The sequence below is a fragment of the Xyrauchen texanus genome, chromosome 24 (assembly GCF_025860055.1).
Source record: "Xyrauchen texanus isolate HMW12.3.18 chromosome 24, RBS_HiC_50CHRs, whole genome shotgun sequence".
Classification (NCBI taxonomy): Eukaryota; Metazoa; Chordata; class Actinopteri; order Cypriniformes; family Catostomidae; genus Xyrauchen; species Xyrauchen texanus.
In genome coordinates this window covers 27,226,989-27,249,177 of record NC_068299.1, presented here as the reverse complement: position 1 = coordinate 27,249,177, position 22,189 = coordinate 27,226,989, and the positions used below count along the sequence as shown (strand labels likewise).

Below are 22,189 nucleotides of genomic sequence, written 5' to 3'. Positions count from 1 at the left end.
GTGTGTGTGCGTCTATGAGGGCGTATTTGGGTGGTTTAAAAGGACATTTTTTTTAGGTTTTAAACTGGTAATTACAAGGGTATTATGATATAAATGTGTTTTATGAGGACATTTCTAGTGTCCCCATAATAAAAATAGCTAAAAACTTACTAAATGTCTTTTTGAAAATGTAAAAATGCAGAACGTTTTTTGTGAGGTTTAGGGGATAGTAATCTCTAGCTAGTATACAGTATAAAAATCCTTATGTCTATTGAGAGTCCTCATAAGGATAGCTGCACCAACGTGTGTGTTTGTATATGTGTGACAGTGAGGGCACCTCGAATGAAGTGCTACTTCCAAAACGTCCCTCAGGAATCACCACCAGTTCAAAAATACACACACACAGAGGCAAAGCTGAGCTACATTGGTCTATCGGCCAAACTATTTCAGCTATTTCACATGGCAAACAAATTTGCATCACAAACTAATACAAAATGTAAAAATCTGTCAAACTACAGCATTTGTAGCATAATGTTTATTTATACACTCACCTAAAGGATTATTAGGAACACCATACTAATACTGTGTTTGACTCCCTTTCGCCTTCAGAACTGCCTTAATTCTACGTGGCATTGATTCAACAAGGTGCTGAAAGCATTCTTTAGAAATGTTGGCCCATATTGATAGGATAGCATCTTGCAGTTGATGGAGATTTGTGGGATGCACATCCAGGGCACGAAGCTCCCGTTCCACCACATCCCAAAGATGCTCTATTGGGTTGAGATCTGGTGACTGTGGGGGCCATTTTAGTACAGTGAACTCATTGTCATGTTCAAGAAACCAATTTGAAATGATTCGAGCTTTGTGACATGGTGCATTATCCTGCTGGAAGTAGCCATCAGAGGATGGGTACATGGTGGCCATAAAGGGATGGACATGGTCAGAAACAATGCTCATGTAGGCCGTGGCATTTAAACGATGCCCAATTGGCACTAAGGGGCCTAAGTGTGCCAAGAAAACATCCCCCACACCATTACACCACCACCACCAGCCTGCACAGTGGTAACAAGGCAGGATGGATCCATGTTCTCATTCTGTTTACGCCAAATTCTGACTCTACCATCTGAATGTCTCAACAGAAATCGAGACTCATCAGACCAGGCAACATTTTTCCAGTCTTCAACTGTCCAATTTTGGTGAGCTCTTGCAAATTGTTGCCTCTTTTTCCTATTTGTAGTGGAGATGAGTGGTACCCGGTGGGGTCTTCTGCTGTTGTCGCCCATCCGCCTCAAGGTTGTGCGTGTTGTGGCTTCACAAATGCTTTGCTGCATACCTCGGTTGTAACGAGTGGTTATTTCAGGCAAAGTTGCTCTTCTATCAGCTTGAATCAGTCGGCCCATTCTCCTCTGACCTCTAGCATCAACAAGGCATTTTCAGCCCACAGGACTGCCACATACTGGATGTTTTTCCTTTTCACACCATTCTTTGTAAACCCTAGAAATGGTTGTGCGTGAAAATCCCAGTAACTGAGCAGATTGTGAAATACTCAGACCGGCCCGTCTGGCACCAACAACCATGCCATGCTCAAAATTGCTTAAATCACCTTTCTTTCCCATTCTGACATTCAGTTTGGAGTTCAGGAGATTGTCTTGACCAGGACCACACCCCTAAATGCATTGAAGCAACTGCCATGTGATTGGTTGATTAGATAATTGCATTAATGAGAAATTGAACAGGTGTTCCTAATAATCCTTTAGGTGAGTGTATATATACATTAGCAAAAATTGTGGCTTCAGTAAGGAACTTACAATGGATGTGAAGGGGCCAGTCTTTAAACATTAAAAATATACACTTTTCAAAAATAAAGCCACAAGACGTAAACATTACACATGTTAACATGATTTTAGTGTGATAAAATCCCTTACTAAACTTGTGACAACTTTGTCATGACAACATCATGCCAGTAAACTGTATAGTCTGGTAAATCCCTAAATTTCACACAAAAATCATGTTTATTGTTTACGTCTTTTGGCTTTTCTTTTCAAACGGTGTGCATTTTAACATTCAATGACTGGCCACTTTAACGTCCATTGTAAGTGCCTCATGGTAACCCTGAGTTTTGCTTTCTTTTTTTAGAAATCAAAAATCAATTTGAAAGTCAAAATTATTTTTTATATAATTATTTATATACATTTAAAAAGGAATATTCTGGATTCAATACAAGTTTAGCTCATTTGACAGCAATTGTGACAATGTTGAAAACCACAAAAATAAAGCTGTCAAGTTGTTTAAATCATTGTTCTAATGGTCGTTTTAAGGGGTTTACTAAATTTTTTGCAGTATAAATGGAAACAACTTTACAAGAAAAGGTTAGAAAGCGATTTTATCACACTAAAATCATGTTAACACACAATGTTTATTGTTGGCCCCATTCACTTCCATCATAAGTGCCTCATTGTAACACAGATTTATGCTTTTTCTTTTTTTTTAAGAAAAGGAGGGGCAAGTTTTTTTTAAGTAAATCAACATTATGCCACAAATACTGTCAATTGAACTTAACTTGTATTGAACTTTGAACATTCCTTTGGGTGACTCTGTCGCCCAGTCTTTGCCCTAACAACAGCTGTCTGACGCCTGGGTGCTGGTACCTGGTGTTTGGTTGGTTGGTTTGTCTGCAAGATCTTCATTTTGTCTTCTATTTTTTCTTATTCTCAAGCAATCAATTTTTCAGTCAATAAACGTTTATGCACTAAACAATAGAATGAGTTTTTGAGAGAGTCTTTAATCAGAACATACACCCGCTTCCCCCTCCTACAATAGCTGCTTTGTTGTGAGTAGATATCTCCTGGGTTAGGCTCCCATTTGCCAGTCGACCATGCTGTGCAACACATAAAACTGTCCCAGGAGAGCACCATCACCCAGCAAAGCTGTTCCATGTCACAGGGAAGGCCTGAGGGTGTTGATTTGCATCACTGTGTTACTGATAAATGAAGACAAAGATCTGGTTCCTGTGAAATATAGAGGCAACATTTGGAGAGAAAAGGAGGATTTTAATTGCATTAATACATTAACAATATTGGCTGCATGTTTGTTATAAACAATTTATAGGGGGAATGCAAATTCCCTTTACGGTTGATTAAACTGTACATAAATGCATGAGGACGTATGATAAGGAGGATCATAGGGGAACACACGGAGGTGTGGGTGTGCGTTTTATCTCGGCAGCAGGTGTGAAGGCAGCTGCTACTCTCCCCCCATTAGAGATACTGAACCAATGCAGACTATTCCCATGTGTGTGCATGACACATATAACTATGCCACCAGAAACAAAGACCAGCCCCTCCTTCAGGTGATATATGACTACTGTCAAGACTAAGTCCCAACAACTTACACATTAAAACGCCTTTGCTATAGGCTGGTGTTATAATGTGGATTTCCAGCAGGCTATTCATAGCGGATTCATATCCATCAGATTAAAGTTATCACTGCATTGACGATTTGTCAACACATCATGTAGCGCAGACTATAATTAGAACAACCAAACTAGCTTTTTCAAGTTTCTCAGGTAAATGGGATTTTGTGGTTGAAAATGAGGTTCCAAAATCATGCAGGTTACCATGCATTATTTTCTCCTTGTTATGCTGTAAACCAGTAATGAGGTGTCTGTACATTACAGCACAGACACCCCATTTAACATACCAATCATTGGCCATGTTTACATGCTACCAAATAATCAGTTTAGAATCCAACTTATCGGACCGAAAAGCCTTCATGCAAACAAAAAATGTTATGATCCGAATTAAATTTCCATCCGATTGAAAGGGGTGGTGTAGACATAAAATAATCTGATTAAAAGAAAAACAATTAGCCATGTAAACGTTTGAATCTGACTACTTTCTCAATCATAATCTTAAATACCTTGCACTCATGCGCAGAGATGTGGTGTGTGTATGTATGTTTATTCATGATACTCTTCGCAAGAACCTTATATATATAGAAAGCAATGACAAAACACATTATTAAGAGTATGCAGGCTCAGACTGAATATTCTTCAGGGCACATTTTCTTTCATGCATCACATAAAGCAAAATAGAACATTGTGTCATTCTTAATAGGGACTTTATAATAGGGAGCAGCAGGTGTGGTTAAGGTGTTCCATTGCGTGTACGCGACTTCACTCACTTCCTGACGTTGAAACCATAATTTCTAAAGCATTTCTTCTTTGCCATAGTGACAGTTGATCGATCGTATGTGACAGAGTAGGAAAGTAAACGTTAGAATATATTTTAAAAGATATGATGCAAAGTGAACACAGTAAATAGCTTAAATATCCTCCTCAAAACTTATGTTAAATTACACACGATTATAGACTTTGAATAAAAACATCATAAATATCGGTAGACTATTAATAATATCTAGGCTATAGACAGGCTATTTATATCGTACAAGAGTAAAAACTGTCTTTTGACAGTTATGTAATGCTGCAAGTATCCCTTATCTTGCAGTTTTAAATAGCCTTTTTTTCTTGAATGATTAAATGCTCTGTTCTGCCGTCATTATTGCTTAGAGATTTTTGCATAGTGTCCCGTCTGCAGCTGTTGCTTAACCTCTTCCCAATCCTGTAAAATTAGCCTAAAACGCCTAATCAAGGCATACTCAAAGTAAATTTAAAGCTGTTCTTGAACCGTTTGGAGTACATGCATGGTTTTGGTCACATTTGAAAGGGGACACTCTGAAGTTTTTTCCCCAGCAGTCAGAATTACTGTAAGTGCTACTGATTTTGAGTAATAGAAGTTTGAACAATGAAATAGAAGTTTGTTTTTCCGCATGAAATTTCTTTTTGCATACAGATGCCTGCAGATGACTATAACTTGTAGCTATTAGCTTGAGAACACAATGGGATCACAGCATGAAGCCTTACCTAGTCCAAGTTCAAATTCTATGTCTAAGGGTACACCCAGGCGTTTTACAAAAGTGCCTTTTGGATACTCCAAAAGGACACTTTGGAAACCTAGGACAAAAAGGCTGCAACTTTTGAACGCTTCAACGTACAGTCATAATTTTGGGCTCTAATGAAAGATGACACTTAGAGCTATCATATTCCATATCCAGATCCACTATTAGTTTTGCTGACACAGAGTAACTGATGCATAAACACATTAGAGTGCCTTTTCCCTTCTTGAAACTAAATGTTGTGCATATAAAAGAGTCAAAACTAGTGCTATGGTGGACAATTTGTTTATATAAAAAAATACACAACAAACTATTTACATGAATTTTTACACAAAGTATTTACAAACCATTATAAAATTGTACATGTTTCTAGCAACATGCCAGTCATTGTAGCAATCACATTTGGGTACAAAGCACAAAGGCACATCACAGGAAGAGTACTTCACTGGTGTCTTTGCATGACACTGCCTGCACTTCAGACGACCAGCGGTGCAAGATTTGGTGATGTGCAACGGCCTGTGATGTGCTCTTTGTGGAGCAGGAGATACGGGTCTGGCTGTGGAGTGAGACCCCAACTCTGCCAGCTCCTCAGCAAGGGTCTCTCTGAAAGCCCTCCTCTCTTGATGAGGTGCTGTCCTGCTGCTCCACTTTATGTGGCCCGCATCCGGCTCCCAATCGCTATCTGATTCAGTGAGAATAAATAAATGTAATTTACAAAGCTAGACACAACTTTTCCATCTTTTCTGTATTCATATATATATATATATATATATATATATATATTAATAAATGGACTGTGTAAATATATATATAAATAAATCAATAAATATAAGTTGAAAATAAGAATATATGTTGTGTTTGAGAGTCTATTTGTTACAATGTGAGAGGTGGGCGAGGGCTAGGCCCATCTATTTGTTCCATAGTACATTGGCAAACGTATACAGTATTTACAGTAAATATACATACAATATATACATATTTACACAGTCGAAAGAAAATCTATATATATATATATATATATATATATATATATATATATATATATATATATATATATATATATATATATAAAAATACATATTTCCAGTAAATATACAAAACATCTATATAGCATGTCAATAGATCTGAAACAAACAATGAACTAAAACCTCACACAAGCACAAACAAATACAAAAAACACGCACAAACGGTTCAAACACTCACTGAGGAAACACACGACAAAGGGTAATTACAAAATGTGTATTCATTATTCAAACTAAAGCTTATTTATGCGGAATATACAGTATATATGTTATAAAACACAAGAAAACACTTACTTGTCCAGAGCAATGTCTCATCTCTCCACAAACATTTCCTCTGCCTCCGAATTATCCGTATTGTTTTCAGAAATTTCATCTCCAAACTCTTAATTTAACCTTCTTATATCACATCCTGGGGTGAAAATCCTGTTTTTCGCGTCCGTTTCACCATATTTAAATCGCCAAATGTGTAAACAGTTCCAAAACAGCTTTCCAATACTTTTACGCACAGACGCACAAAACACTGGGTAATGGCAAGGCAATTTTGCGCACACACATTAGAGAACCATGCTCTAATCGTCCCACTAAAGCCGCATATCACTGTTTTCAGAATTTCATTGGCTATACGATGTGTCAGTCATTTCCACTCTTCGATGTAATTGGTTTGATCAGTAAACAAAGGAAAGTGGGTATGCCCTTACATTCGACACAGACTGTGGTTGGGTATTGAAGGCTTTGGACAGGACATGGAAGCTCCTATTGGGTCAAATGAGGTGTCAATCGAAAGGTCAGAGTGCGTGCTTCCATTTTGATACTGGATATAGGAAATGTTTACATCTGAACTGAAGTTATTACCGATAATATGTGAAAGATGAGGTACAGCTGCCAGGTGCTTTGAAATGATGCAACAAGAGTCTGTGGATATTTATTGATGTAATACTGTGATTTGGACTAAACATTTTACTTGATTTGATCGTTTGGACATTAGACAATGAAACAACACCGTTTTTGTCGGGAAGTTATGGATCAGTTGAATACTATGAGGCTTCATAGGTGAGTTGCCTAAATTTTGTTATTGGTTGTTTATATGTTGGTGGTCTGACAAAGATATAGATTGTACCTGCTGTTGTGATTGTATCTTAAAATGGTTTATATCAATAGAAAATCAAGAAATGTAGCTTTCCAAAGATATGTGGCATGTGTACCAATGTACACACAGCAGTTTTGTTTATCGCATACTTTTATTTTGTACATTTAAGGGCCCGTCCGCGGGCTGTCTCAGTCCATAAAGTTAAAGTCCCTATTATTTTGTTTCCATTCTACATCTGTAAACTCCTTTAAGGACAACTCTCACCCACATATCTTTACTTCGTAATCTCATCCAGAGATGCCTGCGGTTATATTGGAGGAATGGTCATGAGTCAAATACATGGTTAAGTCAGACAGGTTATTATAATCTGCTTCTAATTCTATGTTTGCAGAGTAGAGTGAGCAACATAAGAAGAAAGCTTTTCTGGCATATTTTTTTTAGATATCTCAAAGCAAAAACAACATTTATGAACTTTGGTGCCATTCTCACTTTCTCAGCTGCTTCAGAATGCAACGACTGACGCTCTTTGCATGCGCAGAAGTTTGGTTTGGAAGACATGTAATGGCTTTTTGGGAATTGGGCATACAAAATTGGCGAGAAAATAAATAAAAAAAATTAAGGTGACATAAACTGCATTTGGAATCAGCAATCTAATTTAATTTATTCAGATTGATTAAAATTAAGTTCAGTAAACTAGGGATCAAATACCCGGATCGGTATCGGCTCCGATACTGAAGCTTTTAGATCGGGAATCGTTCCAATGAGCCGATCCAAATCAGATACTGTGTGTTAGTCATGTTCATTACTGTCAAGCTCCAAAAATGACATAAAAGAACAATAAAAACACAATAAATGTAGATCATATGACTCGTGCATTTTATTCAAAGCCACTTGAAGACATGCAATAGCTCTGTGAATCACAAAAGGCTGTGTTTAATAAGTAAATATATAGTATGCGCAGCGCCAGCAAGTTAGTAAATGCACTGCTCCGTTTACACACACATACACACTCGCGGCTATTTTTAGCCTTCACGTGGTGTGCAATATTTGAGCGCTACTCGTGAACATCATCTCAGCTGTAGATGCTCAATAGTACGGTTCAATTATAATATGCATTTAGAATGGCACCAGATGTGCTTTTTACCAGAATCTGAATAAGATGCAAATTAAACTACTGTGAACTTGTCTACAAACAGACACACAGGACTTCTTGGAGAGTTCAGAATGTTTTAAAAGTTAAAGATGTCACGATTGAGATATATTAAAATATATTATTATTATTATTATTATTATTATTATTATATTTGTTTACAAATTATAACAATATATAAGTTGAAAGGGTTCCAAAAAATAACTGTGTGAATTAAAAGTGAGCTGATGTCTAACAACTAAATTGACCAAAAAAAGAGATCTGAATCCTTTAAAGCCCAGATACAAGATGAAAAATGCTTTGCAAAAAAAAAAAAAAAACGCTTCTATTCTACTGATGACTTATTCTGGAATTACTGTTAATTTTGCTGCTACATTTTCCAGTATACTTGTTAATAATAAAGTTTTTCTTAGTAAGCTATACATTTATATTGAAATAATGTGTAGTTACAGATTTGTGTGTTTATTTACATATTAAAGAGTTCCAATTAGTTGCACACAATAATGTAAAGATATTCTAAACTGATTATGCAAAAAAACAATACTGTTATCGGAATCGGCAGATTCTGAGATTTAAAATATCGGAAGAGAAAGTGGTATCAGTGCATCCCTAATGTAAACATAGACTGACCACCTCATCAAAGCAGAATGCTAAGTGCCAGTTGGGTGTACAATAAACCACCAGCACAATGATGCATACAATGTATAAAATAAAAATAAATGAAATACATAAAAATAAAAGAAATACATTAAAATATACAACAAAATACTATAAATTATATAAGATATATTAAACCTATAAATGTGTACACGTGTGTGTGTGTGCGTAACCTATATATGGATTAAGTACCCCTCCGAAAAAAGAAAAAAAAAGCTCTGTCCATTAGCTGTTTACTTTAGTTCTGAAAAGTGATAACCCTATATTAGCATCAAATCAATACATGTAAAAGTTTTTTTCCCCCTCAGATTTAACCATGGTTCTTCTCGTGATTCTTTAGACTGTTTTAGAAGTGTTCTGATCAGAGTGCTGACAAGCTGTCTACACCCTAAAATTCCACACTGCTGCTGAGCCTTCATGTGCAGGGTTTTTTGCTTCCTCTCATCTAACCTGACTTTTCAGACTGCAGTCTTTTCTACATCATGTTGTTGATTCACTATTTTACATAAAGCTTTTTAAAGCCTGTTAATAGCAAGATTAGTGGTCATCAGATATAAGTTGATGAGGATCTAGAAAGCAGGGTGGCTGGACAATATATGCGTAATATAAAATAAAGTGAAATTAGATTAACATAAAGCAGAAATTAAAATCACAAACACTTTTGCACAATATTTACTCAATTAACCTGAAAACAAATGCATAATAAAGCAGAGTTTGAAAACGCAGATACCCTAAACATTTTCAAATATTGGACAATTAATAAGCCTATAATTAAGATAATGGGAATCCCATCAAGTGCTTCTTAAGGAAAATCCTCCATGACTGAACCAAAAAAAAAATGGGTGTTACAGTCCAATGTGGCTTGTGCAGCATGGTGATGGTAAAGAGTACAATGTGTGACAGAGTTTACTGCAGTGGACCAGCACATGTGTATGCCATGACCTTATCAGGTTCAATGACATCTCTTTAAAGCCAACTTATTCAGCTACAGCTGAGGGAAAAGGCAACAATAACACAAGTGTGTAATAAAATCATATTAGGAGTACTAAGAAGGACTTGGTCAGAACGTTTGGTACAAAAAAATAAATAAATTTTGCTTTAAGAACTCAGTGCTTTCTCCTGGAGGAATTCATCACTGGATCATTCAACAAACCTCCACATCCTCCTGCTCGGCATTGCAGCTTTCTATGCGGATCAGAGGGCTCGCAGAACGACTGACTCATTCACACCATTAACAAAAACAAAACAACAGGAAAGTTTGACGCGCGCGCGGCTGGGAGACTCATATCCTTTGGAGCGTCAGTGCAAACATCCACTGCCTTCGCAGACCTCAGTCTGAACACCGGCTTTATTAGATATAACTGCAGCATTAACGGAGAACTCTTGTCTGAATACACAATACGTTTATAGCACGATAAAATGACACTTAATATAAGGGAGGAAATATAAAAGTTCACCAAGACGTTTCTCTATTAGTGTTACCTCAGACTGCGACTTATCAACTTGTGTGTTTACAAATAATACCAGCGTCATTCTCAAAGATTCTTACGCATCCCACGCCCACACTCAAAACACTGCGGCAGTTTGTAACCGTCACAGAATCTCCCCCCTGGGCTGCAATAGCAGTAAAACAAGTTTTAAAGACCAGAAACACAGAGCGGTGTGTGGCTAGCACACGGCAGTCAGCTCTTGACATCCATGTAAGAGTCTCTCAGGCGGACACGCGTACAACTGTCATGTGTCACTCTCGTTGAACACAGAGTGTGCGACATGCAATATAGTGTCCTAGACATGCTCTGTATCGCTAAAAAAGTTATAATAAAATAATCAAGAAATCAGTTCTATAAAAAAAAAAATAATAAAATAAAAAAAAAAGAGACTTGAAATTAAGGACCAGCGTTTGACTTCATCAGACACAATTAGAAAATTCTAATGGCAAGCATAAAGCAACTGTCACTCTGATTTACTTTCGTACACTGATTTTTTGTAAATGTTTTGCACATATTTAAATACTGTTTTGTGGCCCAGAGCTGGAAGCATCCACTATCACGAGCTCCAGCTCAGATGAACACAAAGTTCACTTAAGTTCAATAATCCATCTGAAACAACCCAACTGTCGTGTCACACCAACAAAAAAAAAAACCCCTGCGATGGTTGCGTTTGAGGCGAGTGTTGACAGCCTACCTTCTGCGCCGATTAAAGTTTGCGTCGCTGTCTCCAGACGGTTCTTCGCTTTCTCTGGTCGAGTCGTACTCGTCGTCCTCCACGGTCACTTCTCCAATGCCCGGGACTCCTCTAACGTTTTCCACTATCCGCTCCATAACGGCAACATATTCTGCCCCCTCCGTATTCGGCGCCGACACCGCTTCGAGTTCTCTCTCCGAGAGAGACTGACTTTGCAAAGTGCCCGTTAACGTTCTCAAAATAAGCAACAGCACCAGGGATATGCACACGTTTCCGAACTGAAAGCCCCTTTCCATTGGGACAAGTGGCACATGAGGACTTAGGCAATTACATACCAAATTGCAAGGCGAATTTTAAATACTAAACTATAAAAAGGGCGCTGTACAAGTAAACTCGTCCTCTTTTAACGTAAACACACACACAGCGGCACCATGTTATTCCCTTTATACTTGACGTTGGCCGTGCTGTGGTAACCTTAAGCCCCGCCCCGTTTCCTAACGCCTATTGGCTGCGAACGACCAGCTCTTGCGTGTAAATCCCTGAAGTGTGTGCTGATAGGTGCAAGCACTTGTCAGTCTTCAAGGTCTGTCTACCAAGCAAATTTTGATTGGGTCTCGGAACTGTCTTTTACAGTGCAGTCTGTCGACGTATTCGGCCCTCTGTGCACTTCAGATCATTGGACGCTTTCCTTGTCACTCAGAAAAAGAGGCGGGAAAAAAGTCAACCTCAAGCAGGAGCAAGGTGTGTACGTCCCGCCTTCTAAAGAATATTATTGGCTACAGCGTTGAGTTAATAAGCAATACCCTGGTAATATTAACTTGGAGTTGTTTCATTGGCATGTTTACAGAAGCCGCGAAAGAGGATTGTCTGCCCATTGGTCCTGCACTCTGTCAAATAAACTCAGTACCGCTGTGATTTCTGAAAGGGGCACACATTTAATAACGCCTCTTCGTGATTCTGATAGAGTAAAAAGTACGAGCATGGAAATTGCGACGTGGCCGTTTGTTGGAGGACAAACAGCGAGATCACTTTGACATTTCCGCGCCTGTGGACTAAAAAGAGAACATGCATACGCCGCCCTCTTATGTTGCGTCGAAGTAATTTGTTAACTCACGTATGTCATCATTTGGAGATTTCCCAACTGGGGTCCACAAGGAGGTGCTGAGGAGTCCACGGGAAATTTCAGAGAAAAGATGATTACGGTTCATTCTTCTATTTAAATACTAAAAATGTCTTCAGGTTTGTACAACTATTCTATTAGTGGGTATAGTATAACACACACACATAAAAATATTAAAGCCAATGATTGAATTTTTAAACACCAGGTTTTTTTTATATCACAATTACTTCACTTCTCAAACACTGTAAATGGATCTATATACATTCAAAATATTATTGCTGCTGCGCCCCCCCCTCCCCACCGTAACCACTAATCCCCACTAATTTAGTAAAATGTTAGACTAAAGAACAAAAAAAGTTATATAATTGTTTGGTCCAATTTTTAATACGGACTTAAAACACTTGAAACTTTCATATAGTGTCACAGTAAAACTGGGAGAGCAAAACATAAGCTGGTATTTTAAGTAGTACTATACCCAAAATTCACAGTGACCTTAGAAGAGAGTCAGAACATCAAGAACAATATTGTAAGGAAATAAGGCCTGCTGGATGTCTACTGAGCCAAATTCACAACACCGGGTCCATAGTCACAGGCACATCGAAAACATACAAAAAACAAATCAATATGGAAAAGCAGAGAGTAATTTCACCCCTTCAAATAGTGAATTTTGTCCAGGGACAAAATAACCTTTGAATCATTGAACACTTCACAAAACTAACCATTTGGTGCATGTAAAGGCCACAATTGAACATTTGAGGTTGAAGTTAACATGGTTAGAACATAAAGAAATTTGACAATCATCAGTTAGCAAAAAAAAAAAAAGACAATAATATTTAAAATGATCCAGTGAACCTACAAAAGATCAATATGAGGGGGGTGTTATTTTTGAGAACAGTTCCATCTTAAACCTTTTTTTTTTTAAATCAAGTTGCATGCATTTGTAAGGACAGCAGCTATGAACTACACTTAATCCATACTTTATAAAAATGAGACAAGACTACATTCAGTGCATTTACATCCATGCATGACAAGGCCACGTAAAGCAGCACAGAAGGCAAACATACACTGTAGATGTGTGGGACATTGCATATGCAGAATTTTCCAGACAGTAGCTAAGAGGAAAACAGGTATATCTGAGGGCCTAATGTTGAATTGGTGTGTAAAATTCCACATTTCACGAACACCACCACAGGATAACAGAAATGTACTGACCACACGCCTCTCACGTGACACTGGTGGTTTCTGTACCACAAAGCTTAGAAACTGTAAGAAAAGAGCTGCCAGAGTCTGTGTATTCTAATGGCACTGGAGTTGTGCAGGCTGGTCGGTTACATGAGAGAATTTCTTAGTTGACGGGAGGGTCTCTAGTCTTAACACTTCCATCCTCCATTCCAAAGTACACCCTCTCAGCCATCCCCACAAATAAGCCTGTCTCAACCACACCTACAAAGAAAGAGATTTATTCAACATGTTGTGAGGAATATACAGTGGCCCAAAAAGCCACACTTAAATGCATGAATTGTTGCATTAGATACAATATCAAACATTTTCTTAGAACCAACTTCACTTTTCTTAGCCATTTTTGCAATCATTTTAAAACAACTAGTCCAGGTCATTTTAGCGGATGTATGAAGTCAATTCACCTCAAGCTCACATTCACACAGGTGTCCAAGCACAGGCGAGTTAATCACATTAGCTCTGGACATGTTCCAAAGTTTGACAAGAACTTATCTGAACTGACCTGGGATCATCTTGATGGCAGTGTTGACCTCTTTCCAGTTCTGAGAATGCTCAAACTTCCAATCCAGGATGAAGTTACTGTTATCAGTAACCACCGGACCCTGAAGTTAGATATTGTAAAGGAAGACAGTCTTATTGCTGCTGGTTGGACCACCTACTTTTCCCAAGCATAGTAAGTGCTACATACAGTCCACATGGAAACACACTGCTTAAAAAAAAACAAGCCAAGACAGTAACATCAAATATTTGTAAACCACACCCAGCTACACTAGGACATATAACCATGACACAGAAAGAACAACAGCAATCTAGAAGAGACTCATACCGCTTTACTGACTGCCATCCTCAGCACGGCCTCTCCTCCAAACCGGCGAGCAATGGCTCTGGACACGGGCACATACGCCATAGGGATGACCTCCACTGGCACACCTTTCTTCCACTGCTGCCCAAGGGCTTTTGAGTCCTTTCTGCCCACAGAACAAGTGACATGATAAAACATGACTGCATGTACAGATTAGAGGTTAAGATGTGTTCATCTAATGGAAGACAGGCTTATGTAATATAACAATCACAGCCCGAGTAAAGATGAAAGATGTCCCCTAGGATTGTATTGATGAACTATAATCAATGTTAAGCAATCCTAACAAACAGCAGCAGTTCTGTGGATAGAAATGCCTTATTGATGAGGTCAACAGAGAATGGCCAGACTGGTTTGAACAGACATAGTTTACAGTAACTCAGATAACCGATCTGTACAATTGTGGCGAGAAGCATATATCATCTCGGAAGGTTATTCTGAGATGCGGGTTGGGGCTGTTTTGGCAGCACAAGGGGGACCTACACAAGGCAGGTGGTTGATCGGTGTATATGTGCAATAACCTAATGCCGCCAAGATTGGGGGTGCAAATGTTCTGCTCTTATTTAAAAGAAAATACAAATATATTTTTATTAATGCATATTGTTCTTTTTTCCAGGAAGAAATGCATAGTTTATGAAAAAAATATAAAAATCAAGTACATGTCATTGTTATTTTTTACAAGTAACCAGTTAGCTTTTTGTTTTGTGGGTTAGAGTACTTGACTTCAAAATTACTTAAAAATGCCAATTGGAGTTAATTCGATTGTTCATTATAAATGTATAGTGATATTTCAAATAACTAGCATCTAATTGCAGGTAAATAAAATATCCAACAACAGAGTGAGCAAGCAACCATTTAGCAAAGTTCAAAGTAACGACTTTTGTTACCTTCTCTTGCCAGTAGGCCACAGACATACCTATAGTCTGCAATGACAATGAAGTGTTTGGCACAACCAGCCACAATCTTCTCCTGGGTCAAGCAGCCTCTATTTTATAGAGGAAGAAAAGAAGAGGAAACAACTGACGTTTCTTTATATTTCAAATTAAATACTCAAAGAAATGTTATATTACTGAGAATTGACATGAGACCCAGGGTCTGATGACACCTAAAGGGTTTCACACAAATGAAGACAAGAAATTGCAGCATATTCTTAAATTAGGGTAACTGTTTTTTTCTAAACTCACCCTCCTCCTTTTATTAGAGTCAGAGCAGCATCAACCTCATCAGCACCATCAATCGCTACATCCAGCTACGAAATAGTTTTAATAATACAATTATTTTAAACATAAGAAAATATGTACCGTTTTTTCAACAATTAATATTTTGGCAAAACCAAGCATTTATTTGGGATTTAAAATGATATAACATGCCGTAAGATACTGTATGCACTCCAATAATACAGGACCAATTAGGCTGCATTGGCTTGACTGTGTGCATTAAAATTTCCCTAACTCACCTCAGGATGTCTGTCTAAATCAGAAAGAATGAGACCATGCTGCAGAATCAGCTGACGGGCCTAAATAAACACAATTGAGACAGTTAGTTGGAAGTTCTAATATGCACTACTACTGTATAAAACAGGTCCATGATACTGACTAGTCAATACAGCATGCTAAAATATACAATATAGTAACATCTGTGGATAACAATTTTCAATAAGTTTCCATTTGTAAATGCATTAGGCATCATGGACTAATAATTGGCAAATATATATATATATACACACACACACACACACATTATATAGCTATAAAATGGTAATTAAGGTTTATACCAACCTGAAAGGAGGTGGGGACACACACAATGTTCAGCTTCTCCTGTCTGACCCTCTCCCCTAGTAGACAAGTCATACTTTAGTAACTATCATAGGCAAGAGCTTTGTGGGTTGTGCATAAGTGCATAATATTAGATATTTTACCAAGTCTGTCCACTGCATAGACAATAGTTGAGCCGCTGCCCACCCCAACTACCTGATTGTTCTATGTGTGATGAGAGAGAAAGGCAAAAAAATTAAAATAAAAAAATAATAAATTATATACACATTATATAACCTCATGAAAATGTACCGTAGTTCTTGACATGAATGCACTTTTTTTACAACCATTTTGATTTATTTTGTTGATCTTGATTTCATTCACCGATTCGTTCAGTGACCACTTCTGGATAGAGGTCAACCGATAACTTGGGGAAAACAGATCGATGGCCGATTAATCAGCTGATAGTTTTTACAATTTATAACTTGAATAAAAACTTTACACTCAAATGTACAATATTGCTGAACTTTAGTAAGTATTACTTTCCATGGCAATACTTTAATACATTTCTCCCACACTGGCACCTTCTTCAAAGCCTTTGCCATTTGAATTTTTTTTTAAAATATTACAGGTCAAATGTGTTTGTAGTAACATTAAACACTGCCTTACAAAGCCAAATAGTGACTTTAAGCTGCATCACTACTGACAATATTTATATTATTTTATTGTCATTTTAGATCTATAAATGTACAAGAAAGAGAGAAAAAGGGATCGAAAAATCAACTCAAGTCTTGTCTTTTTAAAGGTAATTTCAGAATGGCATTGTCTATATTATACATCCATGTGCCCTCACATGAACACATTGTATTATATAACAAGACAATGTGCCCTCATGAATATCAAATTTATTTCAGATGGATATATTTTACCATGCTCTTAAGTTTTTTTTGTACATATTTACATCATAAATTAGTAAGATTAGACAGAAGTGAATTATGTCAGAACAGAGAAAAGTTTGGAAAATTTTATAGTCCAAAATTATAAGATTTAAAACTATAAAACCGTTCCTGTGCATTCACACAATGAACTGTGCTCGTGCTTTGCTTTCTCAAGCAAATGAACGGCCGAGCAAAAACAAAACTCAGGCAACATTTACAAAAGGTTGCCATTAATGACTGATTTATAACAGATACAATAACTTATAAATTCACTTAGAAACAAAACCTCTTCTGAGTGCTCATGTTTATAATCTGACTGGAACAAATTGGATGATCCTCAAAAAAAAAAAAAAACGGATATGCACAAATGCATGTGACACTTTATCATTGAAAACTGCATATTATGAGAAATGGTAAGCAGTTTCCATCCATGACTTAACATTGTTCCAACCATTCGAAGAGCTAATGTCCATTTGCTTGTCCTCTCCACCTTGTCGGCAATGCAATTCTCCAGTGCAGCAATTCGTTAAAAACAAATTAATTACCAAACCACCTTTGATTGTCTTGAATGTCTGATTTATTGTACAATGTCAATAATAATAATAATAATAATGTGCATTGAATATATACCTTGTCATTTCTCTGTCAATGTTTTAAACTCCCCTTTGAAGCGTCCATCTCTATAAATAGCCAAGTTCTGTTGCACACCAACTCCACATGGAGTGTTTTCTAATTTAACCTCTAGAAGGTGCTGTTATACTGTAGAAACAAGGAGATCAGACTGTACAACCCTCCAGTGCCGGCCACAGATAAATTAAACCAAAAATAACTATTGGAAACTATGAGTTTATTTTTTTCCTTCCACCGAAATGGAAGTGATTCGCTCAAATTCAAGTCAATCTTATTTATAGAACACAGTTTAATACATCATATGCTGACCAATATGCTGTACAATCCATACAAAGAAACCCATACCCACAGAAACCTACAGAGTCAGGAGCCTATTAGATCTGAACTCGGTCTTAAAGGGGAAGCATCCTAATAAACATGCTGACGATTGAGCCATTACTGCGAATCAAACAACAAAAGGCAAAGAGAAAATCACTTACAACTCTTGAATGAATAACTTCTGCATTAATAAGAATTAATCTATGATAAACTATGCAGTATTATTTTGCAATTGATTACTTTATTAGATTTCTTTTTAGACCACACCTTAACAGTAATGTTAGTAGACCTTCCTGAAATTAAATCACTGTGCCTATATAACGTTTATATTTGTGTAATATATATATATATATATATATATATATATATATATATATATATATATATATATATATATATATATATATATATATATATATATATATATAATAATGATTCTTAACGGTTCTTTTTGTTATATATAACAAAAAGAACCGTTAAGAATACAGTTGAAGTACCGGATCGATAAGCAGTATCGGTAAGAGTAGTAATACCATTAAAACCTTAACGATAACCATCCCTAGTTATGCCTGTGCTTCTCTTGGATGCTCTGAATATTGGATTACGTGTCTGGATTGCCCCTTAATTAAAGCTGCATTTGAATCTCAACCTTCGTTTCTCAGAGCAGTTCGTAACACCTGCTTTGTTTATTTAATATATTTGTTATACATTATTTATACAATATGTTTTTACATTATACATTTTTTATTTAAGTCTACAAGTGCAGACTGGTCAAGTGTTCAATAAATGTATTTGAGAAATGTTGTCTATCTTAAGTAATTAGGTGCGTTACATTTTATCTATCAAATAAGAGGTTAAAAACAAGCACATATCGGCCAAAATAAATCGGCCGACCCAGATTTCAAAAGATCGGCATCGACCTCTACTCTGGTAGTGTCCCTGCAGCCAAACATTCATTTATTATAGACAATATGCTAGGTTCAACAATTCCTATAATTTGTTTCAGAAATCGTTTCGAGATACATCATGGGGGGAGGAAGTGGCCTTCAATTGTTCAGCAATCATTGAGAGATTAGGAAAAGAAATCAGTTCAAATTGAAAAAGAGCAGCAGAACAAATAAGTGGAAGTGATGGATCACACACGTGGGGCTGAATGCGTGATATGACATCTGCAATCTTATCAATAAAATAATTGAGGAAATGGTCACATGTTGTTGAGGTAATTTCATGAGGCATATTTACAGATGGGTTTATGACAGACCTTATAGTGGTAAAAGGACTCCAGGCCTATGAGAGTTATTAGCAATAACAGCAGAAGTATTTTGCCCTTGCTGCTTTCTGGAATTTTTATAATGAATCTCTTAAAATTTCATATGACGCCTGAAATTTGTCCTTTTTCCATTTTCGTTCTGCTCTTCTGCATATCCGCCTTAAAGATCGAATAGCCTCATTCATCCAAGGATGTTGTTTTGGTTGAACATAGTTCGCCCTCAAAAGAGCAACAGAGTTCAGGGTCTTAGTGCAGGTGGAGTTAAAATCAATAATATGCTCCTCAGCACTGCAGTGTAAGTGAGAACAAGACTGAGAGGATTGTAATGCCTCCGTGTATGAAGCAGTGAAGTCTCATTTTGTGGTAGAAGTAATTGTACGAGACCAGCGAATAGGAATATGGGATTTCACAGTTTGGTGCAGGAGAGTAACTGAAAACAATACAGGCTTGTGATCAGCAAAAGTAATGTCACATATCTCAATATTAGAGATAGACAAACCAAGGGACAGGACAAGATCCAGTGTGCCCATGAACGCGTGTAGGACCATTCACAAGTTGGTCGAAGCCAAAGGAGTCAGTAAGATTTAAGAAGTCTTCAGCCTGGGAATTTGTTGAGCATCACACATGAATGTTCAAATCACCTACAAGGAGTATTATATCATAGTTGGAGACTACCCCCCCTAAAAATCCTCAATAAATTCCTTGTTGAATTTAGGAGTCCGTAAATTACCTCACACACCACATGATTCACAAAGTTCAGTAAAAAATACTCGCAGCTCAAAGATTGCATAAGTCATAGACTTTAATGTACTACAGTTAAAGTTACATCTAAAAATGGATGCCAGTCCACCACCCCGTCCTGTAGTACTGGCTTATTTTTGCCAAAAAACAAAAGAATGTGGAAGTAAAAGTGTAGATTTATAGTACAAATAACTTTAATATTGATCAGTTTCTCACCCACACCCATCATATATCACTTCTGGCAACGTGGATTTAACCACTGGAATCTTATCCATTATATTTACGCTGACTCAATTACCTTTTTAAAGCATCAAATTTCTGGCCACTGTTCACAATGGACCTACAGAGCTGAGATATAATTATAGAAATCTTCGTTTGTGTTCTGCAAAAGAAAGTAAAACGATAAATTATAGAATTTTCATTTTTTGGTGAACTACCCCTTTAAAAGCAGTGCAGAGTTGTTCTTGTTGCTTTGGCTTTGTTTGGAACTATTTTCACTGGCGGAGGGGGAAAAAAAATACATGAACTGGCCAATTTTTGTCAAAACCGGAAGATATTTAATGTTATTTGTTCACACTCGTAATCGTGCTGTCGTTCAGTATATATCAGCACTGATGTGAAACACGGAACAAAAGCACTTTTGCTAAAACATGTTTAACTATTTAAAGAATACACTTAGCACCACACTACGCTATTTCCAAACGTGCTAATCGCACACGGTTTAATTTTACCAGCTTTAGCATGCTTATATCACCTAGCTTACTATACGTTTAAAATAGTCTCGTGTAAAAGCAGGACAGGAGTTCAACTTTGTCTTCTAGGCAAGTGAGTGATGCCATACACCGAACTACAATTTATCGCGTAGTAGCAGTCTCTAGATATCTAGTTAAAGTGCAATAGCAGATATTTGGTGTACATTGCATAACAATGCACGGCAATTAATCAAGAAGAACTAAATTGCGACACCAGAGCTTCAGGTACCATCATGCGAGAGTAATTTAATATCACTACAAGATAAATCGATATTCAGCATTCGACTCGTCTCTGTCTCAGCTCTACACGTGTACATATTTCATAAAAGCGTTTCATGTTCCCAATGTAGCCAGTTAAAACTGATGTAACTAGTGGGGATATTTACATTAAGAATTACATAAAAAATCTCACCTCTATGTGGTTGTCAACAGCAGCATAGGCTGCGTGTTTCTTTGCCTCTTCAGCCATGAATGTGTCGTGGTCCGCCTGCTGCTGTCACACACGTGTCTCCACTGGAGTAAATGAGCGTGTTTGAGGAGAGATCTGCTGCTGATAGCCGCAAACACAACCCACCTGCGTCCTCATCACCCGAAAACAGGCAGATGGTCAGGAGGACAAAATGAGCACATTAAACCACATCAACACATTTACATTATCATAAACAACCCGGGTAATAAGCGGATAATATTATTTATTTATATAATATTTATTGTGGGAGAGCTATGAGCGGAGTTCCGGGATTACACTCAGCGTCACCACAAGAGTGCAGTAAATGCCTACATTATATAACCTCATGAAAATGTACCGTAGTTCTTGACGTGAATACACTAATTTTAAACTTCTGTAAGTCGTAGAAGAACATGTACTATACATAGTATTTGGCATTCATTTGATCACAAAGTATAGTCAGGACATTACTGATGTTAAAAAACTGCACCATCATTATTTGAAATTGAAAGAAAAGTCATTTTTGATCAAATCTAGACAGGCCCCATTTCCAGCAGCCATCACTCCAACACCTTATCCTCGAGTAATCATGCTAAATTGCTTATTTGGCACTAGAAAATGACTTGCTATTATATCAAACACTGCTGAAAGCTATTTGGTTTATTAAATGAAGCTTAACATTGTCTTTGTGTTTGTTTTTGAGTTGTCACAGTGTGCAGTAGACTGGCATGTCTTAAGGTCAATATTAGGTCAAAAACGGCAAAAAAGAAGCAGCTGTCTCTAGAAACTCCTCAGTCAATCATTGTTTTGAGGAATGAAGGCTATACAATGTTTGGAATTGCCAAAAAACCTAAAAACTGAAGATTTCATACAAAGGTGTATATTACAGTCTTCAAAGACAAAGGACAACTGGCTCTAACAAGGACAGTAACAGATGTGGAAGGCCAGATGTGCAACTAAACAACAGGATAAGTACATCAGAGTCGCTAGTTTGAGAAATAGACACCTCACATGTCCTCAGCTCACAGCTTCTTTGAATTCTACCTGCTCAACACCAGTTTCATGTACAACAAATAATTGGAAAAGAG

The 22,189-nt window shown here is 37.2% G+C and overlaps 2 protein-coding genes across 2 annotated transcripts in view; both read right to left on the bottom strand.

The window, feature by feature from the left end:
- LOC127617713 (eukaryotic translation initiation factor 2-alpha kinase 3-like) overlaps positions 1-11,475 on the bottom strand; it is a 53,947-nt gene extending 42,472 nt beyond the window's left edge. Inside the window, exon 1 of the mRNA XM_052089774.1 lies at positions 11,033-11,475. Coding sequence (XP_051945734.1) covers positions 11,033-11,328 — 296 coding nt within the window. The 5' untranslated portion in view covers positions 11,329-11,475. The remainder of the gene's footprint in view (positions 1-11,032) is intronic.
- A 903-nt stretch (positions 11,476-12,378) lies between these two features.
- Positions 12,379-21,145, bottom strand: LOC127617722 (ribose-5-phosphate isomerase-like). Its single transcript, XM_052089794.1, has 9 exons — positions 21,066-21,145; positions 16,169-16,229; positions 16,029-16,084; positions 15,707-15,766; positions 15,435-15,499; positions 15,167-15,235; positions 14,218-14,359; positions 13,894-13,993; positions 12,379-13,595 (listed from the first exon to the last, which is right to left on the bottom strand). Exons 1-9 carry the CDS (start codon positions 21,120-21,122, stop codon positions 13,498-13,500), a joined length of 708 nt encoding a protein of 235 aa, XP_051945754.1. The 5' UTR covers positions 21,123-21,145; the 3' UTR covers positions 12,379-13,497.
- Between the last annotated feature and the right edge of the window lie 1,044 nt (positions 21,146-22,189).